The sequence below is a fragment of the Rattus rattus genome, chromosome 2, assembly GCF_011064425.1.
Source record: "Rattus rattus isolate New Zealand chromosome 2, Rrattus_CSIRO_v1, whole genome shotgun sequence".
Lineage (NCBI taxonomy): Eukaryota > Metazoa > Chordata > Mammalia > Rodentia > Muridae > Rattus > Rattus rattus.
The window spans coordinates 25,263,658-25,281,952 of record NC_046155.1 but is presented as its reverse complement, the minus strand read 5'-3'; the positions used below and the strand labels follow the sequence as shown (position 1 = coordinate 25,281,952).

The 18,295-nt window shown below is 45.5% G+C and overlaps 1 protein-coding gene and 1 non-coding gene across 2 annotated transcripts in view; one reads left to right on the top strand and one right to left on the bottom strand.

The window, feature by feature from the left end:
• The window catches only part of Dock8 (dedicator of cytokinesis 8), a 189,667-nt gene that overhangs the window by 24,618 nt on the left and 146,754 nt on the right, over window positions 1-18,295 (bottom strand). Inside the window, exons 29-37 of the mRNA XM_032891748.1 lie at window positions 16,963-17,132; window positions 14,380-14,519; window positions 12,435-12,617; window positions 12,025-12,154; window positions 11,219-11,306; window positions 5,885-5,981; window positions 3,738-3,872; window positions 2,765-2,917; window positions 1,007-1,165 (exon numbers count right to left, since the gene is read on the bottom strand). Of these exons, the coding sequence (XP_032747639.1) occupies window positions 1,007-1,165; window positions 2,765-2,917; window positions 3,738-3,872; window positions 5,885-5,981; window positions 11,219-11,306; window positions 12,025-12,154; window positions 12,435-12,617; window positions 14,380-14,519; window positions 16,963-17,132 (1,255 nt within the window). The remainder of the gene's footprint in view (window positions 1-1,006; window positions 1,166-2,764; window positions 2,918-3,737; window positions 3,873-5,884; window positions 5,982-11,218; window positions 11,307-12,024; window positions 12,155-12,434; window positions 12,618-14,379; window positions 14,520-16,962; window positions 17,133-18,295) is intronic.
• On the top strand, window positions 8,992-9,123 carry LOC116894974. The gene has a single exon (XR_004387165.1). It is a non-coding gene; the product is annotated as a small nucleolar RNA SNORA24 (small nucleolar RNA).

Genomic DNA, 18,295 nt, shown 5'->3' with positions numbered 1-18,295 from the left:
GCCAACCGCAAAGGTGTAAACCACTCTGGAATATCAGGGTGTGAGAACCCACTACAGGGTAGGCTAGGGGCTGGAGTTAAAGGCAGGCAGGCTGCATCCGTTGCATGGGCATCTGTCACGTGGGCTCTGCAGACAGACAGAAGAGACTGTCCTCCCAGTTTCTTTAGGACTAATTCTTATCTGCAAGCTCTTCCTAAGTGGGAGCTTTCTGGTCTGTCTTACACACAAACCATTACATCCATGCTCCTTACTCCCTCTCCCCTACATTCTACTCTAGGAACTTCACTCCTCTCTACTCCCACATTGCCAGACCACTGTTTCTTCATCAGTCACCCCTTACTATCTATCCATCTGTGTGTCTGTCTGTCTGTCCATGTGTCTGTCTGTCTCCATTTTCTATCTGTCTGTCCCCATCCTCTATCTATCTGTCTGTCTGTCTGTCTGTCTATCTATCCATCCATCCATCAATTATGTATGTATGTATGTATGTATGTATGTATGTATGTATGTATGTATGTATGCATGCATGTATGTACGTACGTACCTACCTATCTACCTACCTACATACCTACCTTTTTGGAGTGATGTCGGTCAATCCCAGGGTTTTGTGTATTCTAGGTTCTACCACTGAATGGCATCTAAACCTTGTTCCTCTGCATCTCCTTTCTTAAATCCTGCACAGTGTTTGTTACCGCATACTCAGGTGTCCCTTTCCTTGTTTTGCTCTTATGGTCTGGGACTACGCCCTTAGTAGACTCTTATGGTCTGGGACTACGCCCTTAGTAGACTCTTGGTGTCTTGCAGTTGAGGACAGTGCTCTGCTTGTTGCATTCTCAATCACTGGGATCATGCAACTGCAGGACAGGTTAGGAATGTCTGCAAATCACACGTATACATTTCACATAATTTTATGTGCAAAACCTTATATGCAAAACCATAAATGTATATGCTTGTAAATGGTAATCTCGAACTCAGACACAAGGCAAAGTTACGCTCCCGGGTCTACCTGCGTGGGAAAAAGAGTTGCCCGCATGGCCGTGTCCTCTTCTGAATAGGCCAGAATGGTCCTTAAGGACTTTCTCAGGTGCTCCTCATTGAAGTCTGGTGCTTTGCCTACCAAGGATGCCAGTGCCATGGTTACCTGCATCTTTACTCTTGCAAAGTTCTGCATCGGAAGAGATGGAGCGAACAAGAGAGTCAGCAGACAGCTAACGGGAGGCTGCGGGGCCAGACACAAACAGCTCCCGGGGTTTCTCTCATTCCCGTCTTAAGCATTTCCTTTTCTCTCAATAGACTGTGAGCTACACTTCGCACAAGACTCACATTACTGTTGGAATGGTTGGATGGATCATATGCTCCCATAAATCTGTCAGGCGCCTTTTAAATTTTCATTGCGTTTGGGCCACTGCCGCACTGCAAGGCTGACGGATTTGTTCTAAAGTTGGTCACAGGATATATGCTTTGTGTCAAGAGTCTCTTGGAACCTTCTGAGGCAGCATTTTTGTTTGTTCTTTGAAACAGGGTTTCACTGTGTAACTCTGGCTGTCCTGGAACTCGCTCTGTAGACCAGGCTGGCCTTGAACTCACAGAGATCCACAAAGGTAACACTTTTGAGATTTTGGATTTGAAGTAAATAGTACCTTTCCATGTCTTCTTTTCTCCCAGGACTATGGAAAACCACAGGTACTTAAGGGCCCAGGCAGCATGCCCTACAGGTTTTTAAAGAGTTCTCCCTAACAGATCATGAGGGCTGGGGCCAGGGATACAGCTCAGTAGTAAAGTAAACATTCAGCATTGTGGAGTCTGCAGTTCAGTTCCCAGAATTAACACAAAATAGACAAAATAGGACAAAGCAAACCAAAACCCTAAGGAGTCTCCATCTCTTCTCTGGGCCCATTTATCTGCCTCCTGTTCCATCTATAAATTCTTTTCTAAGGTTAGAGATCTTTTACAGAATTTAAAATAAAATATTCCCCACCACCACCACCTGTCTTTGGTTTCTGAGACAGGGTTTCTCTGTATAGCCCTGGCTGTCCTGGAACTTACTCTGTAGGACAGGCTGGCCTCAAACTCAGAGATCTGCCTGCCTCTGCCTCCTGAGTGCTGGGATTAAAGGTGTGCACCGCCACTTTTGGGCTATAAAACATTTTTAAAAAGATGTTTTACTAACATGACAGAAAGTAAAATGCCAAGCATGCATCCTTAAATATGCACAAACCAAGACGCAGGTTTGCTATGAAACTGAACGCACAAAATGTCTACGTATCACTTAAAAGCCAGGTCCAAGCCAGGCATGGTGGTGCACGCCTTTAAACGCAGCACTTGGGAGGCAGAGGCAGGCAGATCTCTGAGTTCAAGGCCAGCCTGGTTAATACAGTGAGTTCCAAGACAGCCAGAGTTACGTAGTGAGACAATTTCTCACCCCCCACCCCGATTTTTTTTTCAGGTCCAGATGACAGCAATCTTTTGCCGTTCTCACCCACACACCGTCCTGGTACCATCCAGAGCTGTACCTATTCCGACTTTAGTACAGGACATGCTTTTGTGAATCCTTAGCTGCCCCTGTGTTTGTCCCACACGTGGGAACTCTGCCGGCTGGGCAGCCCCACACCCTCCTGCCCCGCCCTCTCATATTGTTCATCTGCGGACTCCTGGGGTCTTCCTCACAGGGCATAACTAAAAGCTACACCGTAGGGCTCCCCTCCACCATGCTTTGCAATGGTGTCCTCTCCTGGTTCTGGCTGCCCACCGGGTCCGTGCTTACACTGGTGGCTCCGAAGCTGAACCGCATGAGTAGATAGAGGGTGGCGCAGGCTTGGCTCCGGGTGACATCCATGCTGCTGCTGCAGTGATGGAGCACCCGCTGACACAGGTCAGCACACTGCTCCATCTCCTCCTCGAACAGCAGGTCTCCAAACTGGAAGAGACACAGGTGGCCATTAGGCACCACTGGGCACTGTCACAGGCTCTCCGGCTGGCTGCTGGGACTTGCAAATGTCTGTCTGGACGAGCGAAGAGCCTGTAGGGTTAACGCGGTGCCCCATACACAGAATGAGCTAAGAGTGTCAGACAGGAAGGTAAGCGGTGATGTCCGCCTGTGAGTCACACAGCTGAGGTAAGGTCTGTGCCATTAACTTCATTGTTAGCCAGGTTGAATTCACTGCTAAGGGCGTCACAAGCCTTGAAGGGCTTACTTGTGTTTCAAGGGTTCCTTGGAAATTATTGGTGACTAAGAAAGAGAAAATTATTATAGCAGAGTTCCAAATTCATAAATTGACAAGATCCTATTGTAGAAGGCCCCCACCCACTAGGATTTCCCACAAAGGAGGACAATAATCGTAACGGACTACTAATGCCACAGTTCTCAGGCATTCCCAGTATCTTACTATGTTCATTTTGTCACAGTAATTAGTGGGGATCAGGCATAGCACTGAATCTCACTGTAGAAGGTATGAATGAAAGGGGGAGAAGCTGACGTTGCTCCCTTGACTTGCTCTCGTGTTACTGGCATTCAGTGAGTGGTCATCTGAAATGTCTATAGTTATGCCCATACTGCAAGGACGAAGCCACAGTTTGGCTTCCCCACGGTGAGGTCCTGAGAATCAGTGCGTCTACTTTCTTGGGGGAGCTCTTACTCCATGCCCTGCATGATGTCTGATCCACTTGCAGAGGGCTGTGACGCTAGACAAGAACCACACTCTTAATTAAGGGTAAGAAAACAAGCATCCCATGTTTACCTTGGCGATGAGGGCTCGGAGAGTTGCAAAACAGTGAGTCAGGTAGGTGGTGCTCTGATCGCAGCTCAGAGAATTCACCAGGACCCGGAGGACACCTCCCAGCAGGCTGTCTTTACAGTCCAGGGAGGAGCTTGCCTGGGGGGGGCAGTGGGGGGGGAAGAACAGCATCACTGAGTAAGGTTGGAGGCAGGAGAGGCCGATGCTGCTTATCTTAGAGGACTGATGCACCTCTCAGCTGAAGGTGGTAAGGGCTCGGTGAGCCACCATCTACCATTTGTTAACCATCACGAGAGCCTAAGCCCTCTTTCCCAATGACCCTCTTTTCGAAACTAACTGACTTGAGACTTGTGCCCAATTTAGGATATTAAACCAAGTTCTAAGGTTCATCTCCCTCCAGCCTGGGTCATGGCTTTTGGAGTGTTCTTTCTTTGTAGGCACGATTTTCTGTCAGTGTTTCAAAAACAACTTCGAGTTCCAAGAACAAGAGCTTCTTGGTGGGAGCCATGACTTCTAGATTGGCCACAGAAAGGACTGACGAGAATAATAATAAAAAGTATTTTCTATAGTTCAGCTTCCTTAGAAAGCTGCAAGTTGTTTTGGGGCTTGGTACCAGGCACATTGTTCTGAGAAATAACTTGTGCAGACACCATCAGTGTGATGCTAAATGTTTAGGGAACTGAAGTTAAGAAACTTTCAAAAGATACTTTGAAATCCTTGGATGCTCAAGTCCCTCATATAAAAAGGGGGTAGCATTTACACATATAACCCACAATTCTCTTAATACAATTCACAATGTATTTTAAATTATCACTAGCTCACTTTCAGCATGGAATACAACATTGAAACATGGTGTCAACTGTTGATATTCTGTATTTTTTATGGAACAGTGATAGGAAAACTAAGAAGTATGCACATGTTCAATGCAAATGCATTTTTATTCGAAGTACTTTCCACCAGAGGCTGTTGGTCAAGCCAGAGGATGAGGAACCCCTGCAAGGGAGGACTGACTTGTACTTTCCTACGGTAGGGAGAGCAAACTCACATGATTGTCCTTCAACAATCTGAGTCCAAAACAGACACCGTTTGTCACGCTTAGCACTGTTTTTGACCCAGTGCTACCATGAAGTTAGAGTAGAAATAAAGGCCCATTAAGAGAGAAAACTTCTGGCTAAGAGAATATAATATCTGGTTTGTAGGAAGGCCTAACATTCTAGCTGTGATGGTAAAACACTTGGCCAAGGGACCACCCATAGGGTACCAGCTTCACCTTAAGCCGTGCTAAGGACATGGGTAGAATAATTAATCCTTTAATGGGATAGTGTACTTCCCCCCCCCCCCAGAATCCCCACCCCTAGCACAGTGGCTTACTGAGTCAATGCTACAAACTTTGAACATCTGTCTGCTTTTTTAAGTTATTCGGAAAGGTGTAACTTCTCCTTTTAATCATTCTCTCTTTTCTAGTCGTACTTTCCCCACACTTTGGGGTTTGCCAGCATTCTGGGCTCCCCTCCCTGCCATGTGACTACGTATCTGTCATGTGTCTGACTGCCCGCTTAAACAGAATAGCTTTCCTTCCTTTTCTCCTTTATGCTCCTTCTCCAAGCAGCCGTGTGATTTACAGCTTGTCAGCTTTGGAGATTTTTCTTTAAGATGCTAATAAAATTGTTCTTCAGTTTCTACTTGAGTCCATCCTTAAGTTCTTTTATTAAGGAGATTATAAAAACCCCAGAGGGGACCCGATTCCCCGTTATCAGCAACTCCTATCTTAGCCAGTGCCATTATCCAGTTGGTATTGACCTACCAGGGAAAATCTAGCTACCAATGTTCTTGCAGGCACTTGGTGAAAAGCCCCCTGTCTCCTTTATAAATGTAGCATGTGCTTGGGCCAGGTCAACTTTGCGGGTCAGCACCTCAAAACATCTAACTCGTTCCAAGGGAGTAGCAAGTCAGAAAAGCCAGAGGATGCCTGGCATCTCTGGAATCTGCAAGGTAGGCTCTGCTGCAAATTCCAAACGTTCCCGCTTTAGTCTAAAAAACGCATCCTGGAACCATGCTCATGTCTTTCTCAATTTTGAATGAAGGATCCCCTTTCTGATCCCATGAAACGCACCCATGAGCTGGCCAGATGGGGAGTGTGCCATCCTCACCTGGATGATGTTTTCCTGCATGTCCAGTATGATCAAATTAGCTTCTGTAGCCAGGTTGCCACTGATCAAGGCTTCTTGATCTAACTCTGCCTTAGTTCTAAGAAACAAAAAAAGGACATCACCAATTAAAGCACAGCGTGGTCTGGCCAGGTGCCAGAGATGACAACCAATGCACCAGGTCACAACGGATTCTTTACAACAGTCAACCATGAATTCATACAAAGCCGCCACATCAATGTATCCAAGGACTACAGGTATTTCCTGAGATTCGTGTCTGATTGGGAAGATGGCAAAGTGAAGTCTCCAGGTTATTCATAGTCCCATGGTTATTAATAATGATGACAATTATAAAAATAACAAAATGGGTATAGAAGTTAATTATTGGTTTCTACTAACAATTAGGTGAGCCTATCAGATAGTTGCTTAAAGCCTCAGGGCCTCACATGAGCACTATCTGGATCTGAATGGGTGGTTGCAGGATGCAGGGGAGAGCTGCAACATGCTAGAGAGACAGGAAGTGACTTGAACTTGGTGAACACTGGCAAACAGTGATGGAACTGTGGAAAGGGAGAGTGTCCCGGAGAAGGAGAAAGACGGTTGCTTAGCTAAGAGTGAGAATGCTTTCCTTCTCCAGGGGGAAGTAAGACTCATATCCCATGAGGTGGGGCAACAGACATTCTGCTGGAGGTTGCTGGACTGGATGTTACCTGGTAGGAAACAGAAGTCACCGAGAAGAGAGCATTTCCCCTTTAGGTTTAATTCTAAAGAGCTGGTGCATTCTGTGTGCTAGTCCATCCATCCTCATACAGCAAGTGAAGCCAGAAAGGAAGAACGTGCTGGCCTCTCCCACAGTTTTGCCTTCAAGGGTTCAGTTACCCATAGTTAGCGAGAGTCTGAAGTGCTTTGGTGAGAAGTGGAAAAAGAGATTCCAGAATAAGCAAGGTGTTGGCTCCACACTGCGGGTAGCTCTGAGCCGCATGCTGCCATAATTTATCCTGTCAGATGATGGATGGTGGCTTTGCCCAGTGTGAGCATGCTGTAACACTACCTGCATGTTATTTATTTACTTAGCTGCTGCCTTAGTTACCAGAGTGACTGACACGTTTCATAGAAATGTAGACAAGGCTTTGGAACCATTCACAGCTTTGATTACCCATTGGAGTGTACTGCCTGTAGATAAAACGGTATTATTTTAAGCTTATTTTTACCATTCAAATTTAGTTTTAAGGAGAGGTATGAAGAGCTGACTTTCCTACTATGTTCCAGTGGCTAAGATGTTACCACAGATGCCGGGGTATTATGCTATCAGTTCCAATGTCTTAGAGCGGGGTTCCCCACATAGCTGGTCTCCTTTCCCCTTTCCAGGGACTGTTGTGTCTATAACACTGAGTGCTAAGAAAGGTATTTTAAACTGATTTCACCCTTAGGATAGATTCTTCAGTCCTAATTCCCCCCTCATTTACAGCAACAGGGTCAGGCATGGGCAGGTGGATCTCTATGAGTTTGAGGCCAGCCTGAGTTCTGGGACTAGCCAAGACTACCTAATTGAAATCCTGTATCAAAACAACAACAGCAACCCCCCTAATCAACCAACCACACTTTGATCAACACTCTCTGGTAGTAATATACTAGGGGTCATGTGTATCATTTTACATATTATGATAGCCGCACACCAAAAAAAAAAAAAGATAAAATGAAATTAAGGGCATTATTTTTCCTTTTCTTTTCCTTAGAAAGGTCTTACTGTGGCTGTCCTGGATCATCATGTAGCCCAGGCTAGTCTGAAACTCATAGAGATCTACCTGCTTCTGCCTCCTTGGTACCAGAATAAAGGGTATGTGACAACACTCCCAGCTAATATTAATTTTTACTATATTTTATTTACCCTAATACACCAAGAAGATGGTGAATAAGTAACAAATATGAAAATCAATCCTGACATGTGCCGTCCTGCACGAGGCTTTATTTATCCTATATTTCAGTGTGAACCGGCCACACTTCAGGCTTCAGAACTGCATGTGGCTAATGGTTCCATAGTGGACAGTACATAACCTGCTTTTAGAATGGTGATAAAATGCAGGTAACATAAAACTTACCACCTTAGTCATTTTAACTGTATAGCTCAGTAGCATTAGGTAATTCATATTGTCATGCAATATTGTCATCGCTCCTGGGAGGTCCGCCAGTGTGGCTCAGACTTGTCTGCAGCGTCGAATCACCTTCAAGTGTGACTAATTTCAAAGTTCTGAACAAACTGGCAGAGGTGGCACTTTGGGCACTTTGTCACTGGGTGTGGTGGGGTCCACCTTCAATCTCAGGGCTCAGGAGGCAGTGGCAGGTGGACCTTGTGAGTTCGAACACAGCCTTGTCTACATGCAGAGGCCCTGGGGAGTGGGGAGGGGGAGGAATGCAGACACAGACTTTGGAAGTTCCCACGGGCGGTTTGAATGTGTGGTCCAGGTTAGACAACGACTGCTCTAAAAGAAACAGTCCAACTAATTAAAATTAAAATAAACCTAAAAGAAAATGACAGAAGCTGTCATCTAGAAATTATACCATTTCCAAGTAGCTCTAACGTGAGGGGTTTTAATTGCCACCTGGCTGAGGACGGAGGGGTCATCAGTCACTCTGTTAATAAGCGGCCCACCGGGATCCGGGGCTGAGAACTGGCAGGACCTGTGTGGTCACAGTGAAGCCTGCTGACGTCAGCAAATGGGAAAGGCTTCCTAAGAGAATTCACACAGCCCGGCCAAACACGCCTTGCCACACTCCTGTCTCAATCTTGTGCAGCAGATGACCTAACCATATAAGCGGTGCTGGGCCTCCATTTGGCGTTGCGCACCGTTTTTCCCAGTTACCTCCCATACTAAACGAGAACGTCAGGCAAGGAGAGAGGAAAAGAGAAAGCAGAGCCCAGTGCCTGGCAATGTAACTTCAAATCCATATTTCCTCCCTGAAACCAGGTGCAAAAACGTACTGACTGAGAATCAAAGCTCTTAAACAGCAGCTAGGGAGATCAGAGTGAGCCAGTCTTCTAAGCAAAGGGGCATTATTAAGAAGACCAACAACTGGGGTTCCCACGTGACATCTGAGCGAACCATGTGATTCTCCATGTATCTTTGGGCCGACCAGCTGTGGCGGTCTCCCTTCCAAGCCACAGAAGAGCACATTCCTGCTTCCTGGAAAAGTCCTCGCCATGTAGTTGGTACCAGATACGCCGATTAGCACAAGGAGCATCCTCCATTGAAGCCGTAGGCTACCGGATTATTTGGCATGCTTTTCAAAATAATTATTAAACTGTTTCTAGGAAAACATGTGATCTTTTACAGTAATTTTGACCCCTCCTCCCAAATAGATTGACTAGGATGTGGTAGTCTATGGTAATGGGGAAGACATTACCACTTCTTTACTAAAACACTGTTATTCAAGTCTTCTCATCCCTCTCCTTGGTGAGCACTTCATACACAATGAAGCTGTACAATTTATGCTTTGGTGTATATGAGGGGTCTTGAATCATTCAGTGTTTTGCTCAGTGAATCTGGGATTCATAAGGCCACCTACAGCTTAGAGGCAAGGACATACATTATCTATCCTCACACATTTCACTTTAGCACTCATATGTCCAAATTATTATATACGGTTCTCCCTCCCTCCTTTGATGCACCATACACATACACACATGTGCTGGCTGGCTCCTGTCAGCTTGACACACCATGGAGGTATCTGGGAAGAGGGAATCTCAGAACTGAGGAACTGCCTCTGTCACCTTGCCTACAGGCAAGTCTACGGAGTCCTGTTTCTGATTAATGATTGCCGGGGGGGGGGGCCCAGCTTAGTGTGGGGGTTGCCACCCCTGGGCAGGCGGTTCTGAGCTATAAGAAAACAGGCTAGAGGTCACGGAGAGCAGGGCAATAAGCAGTGTTTCTTCACGCCTGCTGCTTTAGTTTCTGCCTCCAGGTTCCTGCCCCTGGTTCATTCTGTAATGAACTGTAAGTCAGGATGAAATAAACCCTGGCATCCTTAAGTTGCTTTTGGTCATAATGTTTTTATCAGAGCAATTGAAAGCAAACAAAGATCACACACACACACACACACACACACACACACACACACACACACACACACGGTGTATGTTACAATCTAAGCAAGATTATTTTTCACTTTTTTTTTTTTTTTTTTCAATTTTTCTGATTGTAATAGATAAATGCAAATCCAATGTAGGAAACATGAGAAGTGTGAAAAAGAAAGTATCATGGATGTCTCTTGAGAGGCTCTGCCAGACCCTGACTGATAGAGATAAGGATGCTTGCAGCTAACCATTGGACTGAGCCTATGGACCCCAATGGAGGAGCTAGCGAAAGGACTCAAGGAGCTGAAGGGGTTTGCAACCCCATAGGAAGAACAACAATATCAACCAACCAGATGCCCCAGAGCTACCAGGGACTAAACCACCAATCAAAGAGTACACATGGAAACATGGAGGGATCCATGGCTCCAGCTGCATATGTAGCAGAGGATGGCCTTGTCTGGCATCGATAGGAGGAGAAGCCCTTGGTCCTGTGAAAGCTTAATTCCCCAGTGTAGGGGAATGCCAGGGTACTGAGGTGGCAGTGGGTAGGTGGGAGGGGGAGTATCCTCATAGAAGCTGGGGTAGGAGGAATGGGAGAGGGGGAAACCAAGAAAGGGGATAATATTTGAAATGTAAAAACCTAAAATATGCAATTAAAATAAAAGAAAATATCAGCCACTTACATTTTAAAACCAAAGAGCATTATTAATGTTTTGGTAACTTTCTTTGTGGCTTTTTACAAATGCGGCTACTGTGTGTAATTAGAGATGAAAGAGTATACTCTAAGCCAAGCATTTGTCCTGTTCCCTTAATGATTCCATAACATTGTAACAACCTAGTGCTTTGCTATGTACTTCCAAATCCAACAAGATAATATTCCAAAATCAAGTATCTTGATTTTTTTGAACAGTAAAATGCAAGGCCACTATAACTATCTCTGAACATCCACCTTTGCACGCACTCCCAGATGCGGAGTCGCAAGGCTGGACACCAGGTCCTGCTTTCTCTATTTCTCTGCTCCTCACCAATTGCTTTCATCCACTGGAGCTGTGGAAACGAGGCTCCTTTAAACTAGGATACATTGTTAAGAGTTAAGCCACAGCTTCTTACATCTCTGGGCATCCTGGGTAGCAGGAGCTGTATTTACACAGACACTATGTTTCCTTTTCTTAGCTGTCTGTGGAAGGATGCAGTTGTCTCCATAACACAAGCAGCCTGAGCACAAGAGTTAGGACTGTTCGGGAAGGCAGTGCAGAGCGACTCACTTGTCCAGCTTCTCGTTAGCTTGCCGCCACTGTGTCTGCTCCTTCCTCCACCTCAGATTCTCATTTAGGCCTGGAAACCGGTCAGTGCCTGGGAGTGAAGAGACACGTGGCAGGAATTCGATTAGCATGAAGCCCTCTAAGATAACCAAAAGTCCAGTTCTCAGTTTAGCTGAAAAGCATCAGCACAGTCTCCTGTCCATCAGAGTCTGCTGCTCTGAGGGGACAGAGCCTATGTCTGTGGTGGCTTGCCCTGGATGAACTGGAGGCCGCTCTGGAAGACAGTCTGTCTTCCACAGTTCTCCTGGGCAGGGGTTCTCATGAGGCTCCCTAACTTGCAGGATGGAAGGACAGGGAGTAAGGTGAAAGTGCTGAGAGCCCCCCAGAGTCCACGCCTACCTGTCACCGTTTTATTGGGAATATTCATCATATTGATGAGTGCAGGGGTTTGGGTCATGGGGGCCCTAGGATGATGGTACACTGGCACTCTTCTTGGGAGACTGCTTTATGCAGTAGCATTTTGAATGACTCAGGGATATGACTCGTGGGCCACAGAGCCTCATGTCCCCTAGAGGGGCTTTGAAATAAGGGAGATAGCTCTTTTTTCCCAAATCCACAAATCACTTTCTTAGATGTGGCCTTTACTTGCTGTTAAACCTCAGTTAAAACACAGCATTTGGGGACACTTTCAGGGTGAGTCTTTCCCTCAGAGTTGGTGAGGGACAAGCGCAGGGTCCCAGAACCTGCTGTCAGAGAGAGTGCCGTCCAAGGGTGAAGAGCTGTGTGGCAGTGGGCGGACTATCCCGCACCTGGAATCCGACGTCGCATCATCTCCCCCCGGGCTCCTTCCCCACGGAGCAGGGCCTCTTCCAGCTTGGCCTTGACATCTCTTGACTTCTGCAGGACCTGGTTACTGACTTTGTCAGAACTCTGCTTTCCCTGGGAGGACAGAGGTAGAAACACACTTGGTTTAGTGGGATCTCCGAGTTCAGCCACATACTCCATAGATGCTTTTCTGGGGCTCCTATGGATAAAGCTTTATTGGCAGGAATGGGCCCACTGCAATAGGCAGACATTCTTTCCATGCAAAACAATCACATCTACAGATGCAAACCGGCTGCGGGTTATAATACAGTGTACAAAGGATGAAGGATGATGCTGCTGTCTAGAGGATGAGTATGAAGACAGGATTGAGACAGCTAAGACACCCTGCACTTGCCTTGTATTCAAAGCAGGAGACACAGATGAACAGCAGGTCTAGAATCCTGTTGAGCTGCATGGAAGGCAGGTCAGCGATCCACTTCCTGATGAGGCTCTGATCCGCGTTTTTCATGATCCACAGAAAGCAGACCATGAGGTGGCGGGTGGTGTCCGCGTTCAGCATGTTGTACTGCTTATAGGGCTGGAAGGAGGCGAAGGGGGGTGGGGAGAAGTCAGGCAACAGGAAAACTTACAAGTGTAATAGATGAGAACCTCTGGGCCTACTTATAGCACATGGCTGAGATCTGCCTTCAGTAGCCCTGTCTTCCCAGGGCTAGAGAATGTGAGCTTGGTGCGGGGCTGCTCAGTAGAGGTGCACTTGGCAGAGTTTGGGCTAAGCTACGAACCACTGAACCGAGCAGTCTGGTGGTCTGCCCTGGACCTTGATGGTGCTCTTCAGTATCAGTGATACAAAGGGGGCTTTCTTGCTGCTAAGATCTCCAAGGACTTCTCCTTCACGATGGCCAGCGGAGGACTGCACTTACAGAAGAGAGCCAGCCTGACCAGGCACCACGAATAACCCAACAATGCACAGTTCAGTCTCGCATCAAGATCACGAACTGGTTGGCGCATGGGTCAAGCCTATATGTTTGCAAAGCCATCTGCAATGGGACCAACCATAAGATTCACTTGAGTCTGGGTGGGTCCTCAGGCCATGCACTGTAACGGCCGTGGTGAACGTTCACTAGAGAGTGCTACTAAGCACACTTGCTATAACTCATAACACAGAGACAGACAGCTATGTGCAGCCGACCCCTTGTTTCATGTGGTGCACCTAACACCCGGTGGACTGTGGCCGTGACGTTGCAATGAGGAATTTGTCAGCTGTGTGAGGAAAATCTTAGTCTTGGATGGAAGTGATGGATGACAAACTTGCTCTCACTCCAGTCATTCTGGGTTGACTCTATAAAGAGTGACAGTCTTCCGCTAGAACTTCACAGGGAACACGCTCTACTCAGTAAACTCTGGCTTCTGTACTCCTTACAGGCAATTAATATAAAAGGCCCATACTGCCCTCAGCAGTGTGATCCACCTTGGTAAGGGGGATTATTCAAACGTAGAGTGTGATCTAAGGCACTGTTAAGATTAGTGTGGCCACACGTCACACGTGTCCCATTTCCCTGCTTCCCAACCCTCGCGGGGGGAGGATAAAAGGGGAAGAGGCTGCTACGTGCTAGACAGATGACAGAAAAAGTCAGCTAGTAAAGACTAATGTGTCAAGACCCCGCCTTCTCAGAAGTAAACCAAGCAAGTTTGCTGCAGATTCAGAAATGTTGAAATGCAAAAGAAAATTGACTGCCTCGTAGGTGCAACCCTGGGCCGTCCTAGGAGTGTGAGATAAAGCTCCTCGAGTCAATCAAGAACGAACCAATGACAACGCCAAGCTAGAAGATGAACTATTGCTTTCACAAGAGACAAAGAACATCGGCAAGCAGGTGATTCCCACCTCTGAGTGCAGCAGTGGGTACCTTCCACTAAGATCCCCTCTGTCGGAGGACAAATCTCCTTAGACTCCCTGCGGACCTAGGAAGGCTAGCTTTTGTTTTGGAAGCTTCTGGCCCCTTCATCATTTATGGGAGGCAAACAGTAATACTAATAAACACACAGAGAAAGTCCAGCCTACATTCAGTACAAGGATGGATGCCTTGGTTTGATCTTCTCTACAATGGTTTCCGTCTTTGATAGTTTTCTAAGCTTGGCACACTGGGACTGGCTAATCCTGTCATGGGCATCTCTTGCTGTTCCGGTAGCTATCTGATCAGAGTGCTTCTCAGCCATCAGCTTCACGGATTCCTGTATCACGGTGTTGAGGCAGAAGCAGGGCTGTTCCAAGCTGGGTTCTATCAGAAGTCGGAAGGAGGTGACACCAACAAGAAATACACTCAAGAAGCGTACAGACATACCAAGGAAGACAGCATTGCTCCGCTGGTCTTCAAATTAAAATGATTCCCTGCTATGGCCAGGGCCACATTCTGGTTGATTCCATTGGCCACATCTTGTTCTTCATATGAGCCACTGGCACGGCTCCTTCCACTGCGAGCATCTGCAATTAAACATCGCCATGGGCGTCGTCAAGCCAACGACCACATTTCCCTGTCTTCAACCCTACAAGTGACAGACGCATCTTACTCACTAAAGTCAGCATGTAACCCAAAACTGGATGGATATATATATATGTGTGTGTGTATACATATATATGTATATGTGTATGTATCTGTATATGTATTATTCCTATGTAGAAAAAGCAGTCAGGCTTAAAACAAACAAAATGTTGAGTGTAAGCTTGGGCTATGAATTAATTTTTTAGATGGTAAAAAAATAAAAGCTTTTAAAGTTTTGTAAAACTTTTTCTGGGTTATGATACTCTATCTTAAATAATGACTCAATGGACTGTAACTACAGAGTAAGTACCCTGTAGAAATAATATGTCATTATAACAAATCCTGTACGAAGTTATTACGTTTCAAAAGTCTAAAGAAATGCTAATTTATTATTATTATAATTGACAAATCTGTTCTTACTGAAAAGCCAAACTCATCAAAGGTCACTTATGGTAATGGATGGGGCTGAAGTTTGAATTTTAGATGTATCTTTAACATTTTTAATTTAAAAAAAAAATTGGTGTTTTGTCACATGTGAGTCTGTATGCCACTTTCATGCTTGAGCCCTAAGAGGCTAGAATGGGGCATTGGATCCCCTGGAACCAGAGTTACAGGCAGCTATGAGCTGCCAGGTGGATGCTGAGAATTGATCCTGGGTCCTCTGGAAGAGCAGCCAGTTCTTTTAAACAAGGAACTGTCTCTCCAATCTCTCCAGCCCCATGAGATGTATCTTTAAAAGGAAAAACAAATTGCTTTTTAAAAAATCTTTATGTGTAGGCATTAGTGCCTGCATATATCTGCATGCATGTATATGCTCGGGCATTTGGGGAGGGCAGGAGAGGGCTCAAGTCCTCTGGCCCTGGAGTTACATGCAGTTGTGAAGTGCAGGGAACCAAACCCAGGTCCTTTGCAAGAGCAGCAAGTACACTTAAGTTCTGCACGATCTGCCCAGACCCTGAGTTGTCTTTTTAAATATTTATTCTTATTCGATGTGTGCGAGTATTTGCCGTACATGTGTGTATGTTCACTGTAGAGGACAAAAGAGGGCGTCAGATCTTGTGGAACTGGAGTTACAGACAGTTGTAGGCCACATTGTAGGTGCAGGGAACAGAACCTGGGTCCTCTGCAAGAGAAGCAGGAGCTCTTAACTGCTGAGCTTTCTCCTTGCTGATTTACAGCAGGAATTTTTGTTGTTGTTTTTAATAAAGAAGAGAAATAACTACTTCCACAGGAATGCTTGCTTTTCACTCTACGGTGTGCATGAATGAAAGGTTCTAGGTGATTGGTGTCTTTTGTGTATCTGTTTGCACATGAAGGGTGTGAGACTACACGTGTGCATTTGGAAGTCAGGAGAGGACTTTGGGTTTTATTCCTCAGGCACAAAACCTTTGTTCCTTTGTTTTCCCTGGCTGACTGACTGAATTGTTCCCAAGGATCTTCCTGTCGCATCCTTCCAGTGCTGGGATCACAAGTGTATATCGCATGTCAGAGATTTTTAAGTGAGTTCTGGAAATCGAATGTAGATACCCGTGGATGGCAAGCTCTTTACTAAGCTATCTCCCTAAACCCAGTCTTATTGTTTAATGAACTAAATAATTGTTATTGTCATGACTTTACAAACGATTTAGTCAAGCATGACACTGCACTTGGAGGAAGTGGCATAGTTCTCAAGGCTCACGGGTTCATGGCTCAGATGGTTCTCTAACTCACTGGCGACTGCCTGGTAAGGATGGCTGGGTTCAGGCAGGCACTCTCCAGGCTCTAGCTCATTTCATCAGCAAAACCCAGCGTGGTAACCTCTGCAATCTCACAGAGCAAGGACTGCTTGGAAGTAACCGGGATGCTGGACTCTCACCCATATTCTCTGCTCCACACTATAATAGGAACAGAAAGCCAAGCAGTGGGATTTTTTTTTTTAAATTTGTGCTTTTTTTCTTGTAGTCGAACAATGGACCTCTTGTTGACAAAATCAAAATCTGCTGTGGCATAATTTCCTAATACTGAAAGGCACCTTGGATTGTGTGTCAGTTGGTTGGTATAGAGCAAAAAGTTGCTTGATTTCAGGTACTTCCTTGTAAGCCTCACTAAAGAGAAGGAGCATGTTTATTTGAAGGTAACAGAGTAGTGATCCTAAATGAGAATGGTTAGTTCTGTTATAGCTCATCGTTTTGGTTCAGTTAGTGACAATCATAAACTAGCAGATCAATGAAATGATGAACAAAAAGGACCCCATATAATTATGTGTCTTAAAAAACCTGTCTGGGTCAGAAAACGCTTTGGTGGTCACTGCTGTGAGGCACCTCCCAGCTGATGAGAGCCCCTGTTTCCTGTGTGAGAGGCATCTGGCAGGGCCTCCCTAATCTAAGACAGGAAACAGATCCTTACCTGTAAAGTCATAGAGCTGTGGCAGTGCATCCAGAATGATGCCGACCAACGGCAGGTAAAGGGCAGCGATTTTGACTTTCACTTCTGGTTTGAGACACCGTGGATCCAGGTCGTGAGAACTCAGAAGGCTGTGGATGGCACTCACGGCTTTTCTCTGTACTCTGCTAATTCTGTTGACATAACACAGAGAAACCGGGCTATGGTGAGGGAGGCCCTGTGCTCTTAAACCAGAGTGCAAAGGGATCGGGGACAATTCAGTGACAATGTGAAAAGCAGGCAACACAGAGTAGACAATCTGTTACAACCCTGGTCTAGTCTTCAGCTTGCTGTTCTCAAGTTCATTATCATATTGTATACATACTTCATTCCTCTTGGATACTGAGTAATGATTCATTGTGCACAGAAAATACTTTCATTTATCCATCCATCAATTGATGAACGTTTGAGTTGTTTCTATTTTAGAACTATCACAGATGAAGAATGCTTCTGGTTTTTCCTGTGGAGTAAGTATGTATCTCTTGGGCATACACCTCAGTCAAACTACTGGAAGCAGAACTCCAGTTTTACCTCTAAAGAGCCATGTTGCCCTCCTACCAGCTGTGTCTGAGTGTTATATCATCTGTCTTTTCTTTTTTCTTTTGTCACCATATTCTTTTTCTTCTTTTAAAATTGCTGGAGTTGGGGGGGGGTGTTGAACCCAGGTCTTAACACATGCTAGAGAAGTGGTCTGCCACTTAGCCACAGCTCTACCTGTCTGTATTTTTGATCATAACTGTCCTAGTAGGCAGGATGTGATATTTAATCACTTTTAATGAAGCATTGCCTGACTGTTAGCGATTCAGGACATCTTTTTGTATCCTTATGACCACATTTTCTTTGGGAAAATGCTCTTCAAAAAAAAATTAGGAGCTGGGCATGGTGGCACATGGCTTTGATTCCAGTACTCAGGGGGCAGAGGCAGGGGGATCTCTGTAAGTTTGAGGCCAGTCTAGTTTCCACGGTGAAGCCCCAAAACAGCTAAGCTATGCAGGATATCCCAGCAATGACTTTACAAGGATCAAAACCAGATGCCAGGGGTTCTGTTCCAACTGGAACAAAAATAGAAAACTAAAAACTACCGCTAATGTGAATACAGATGGTACTTTCGGAAATTATTAAAGGTCTGTTATTTATTAAAAACAATCAAGAAGATGAAGATGGGGGTGTTCATATCAAAAGGCAAATTCTTCTGTGTTCAAATTTCCTTCTTTCGGGATCTTGTCAGCACATATCCCAGGGCGCTTTGTGTTGCTGGAAAATATGTTAGTTATAGGACAAGAAATTCTGAGAAAAT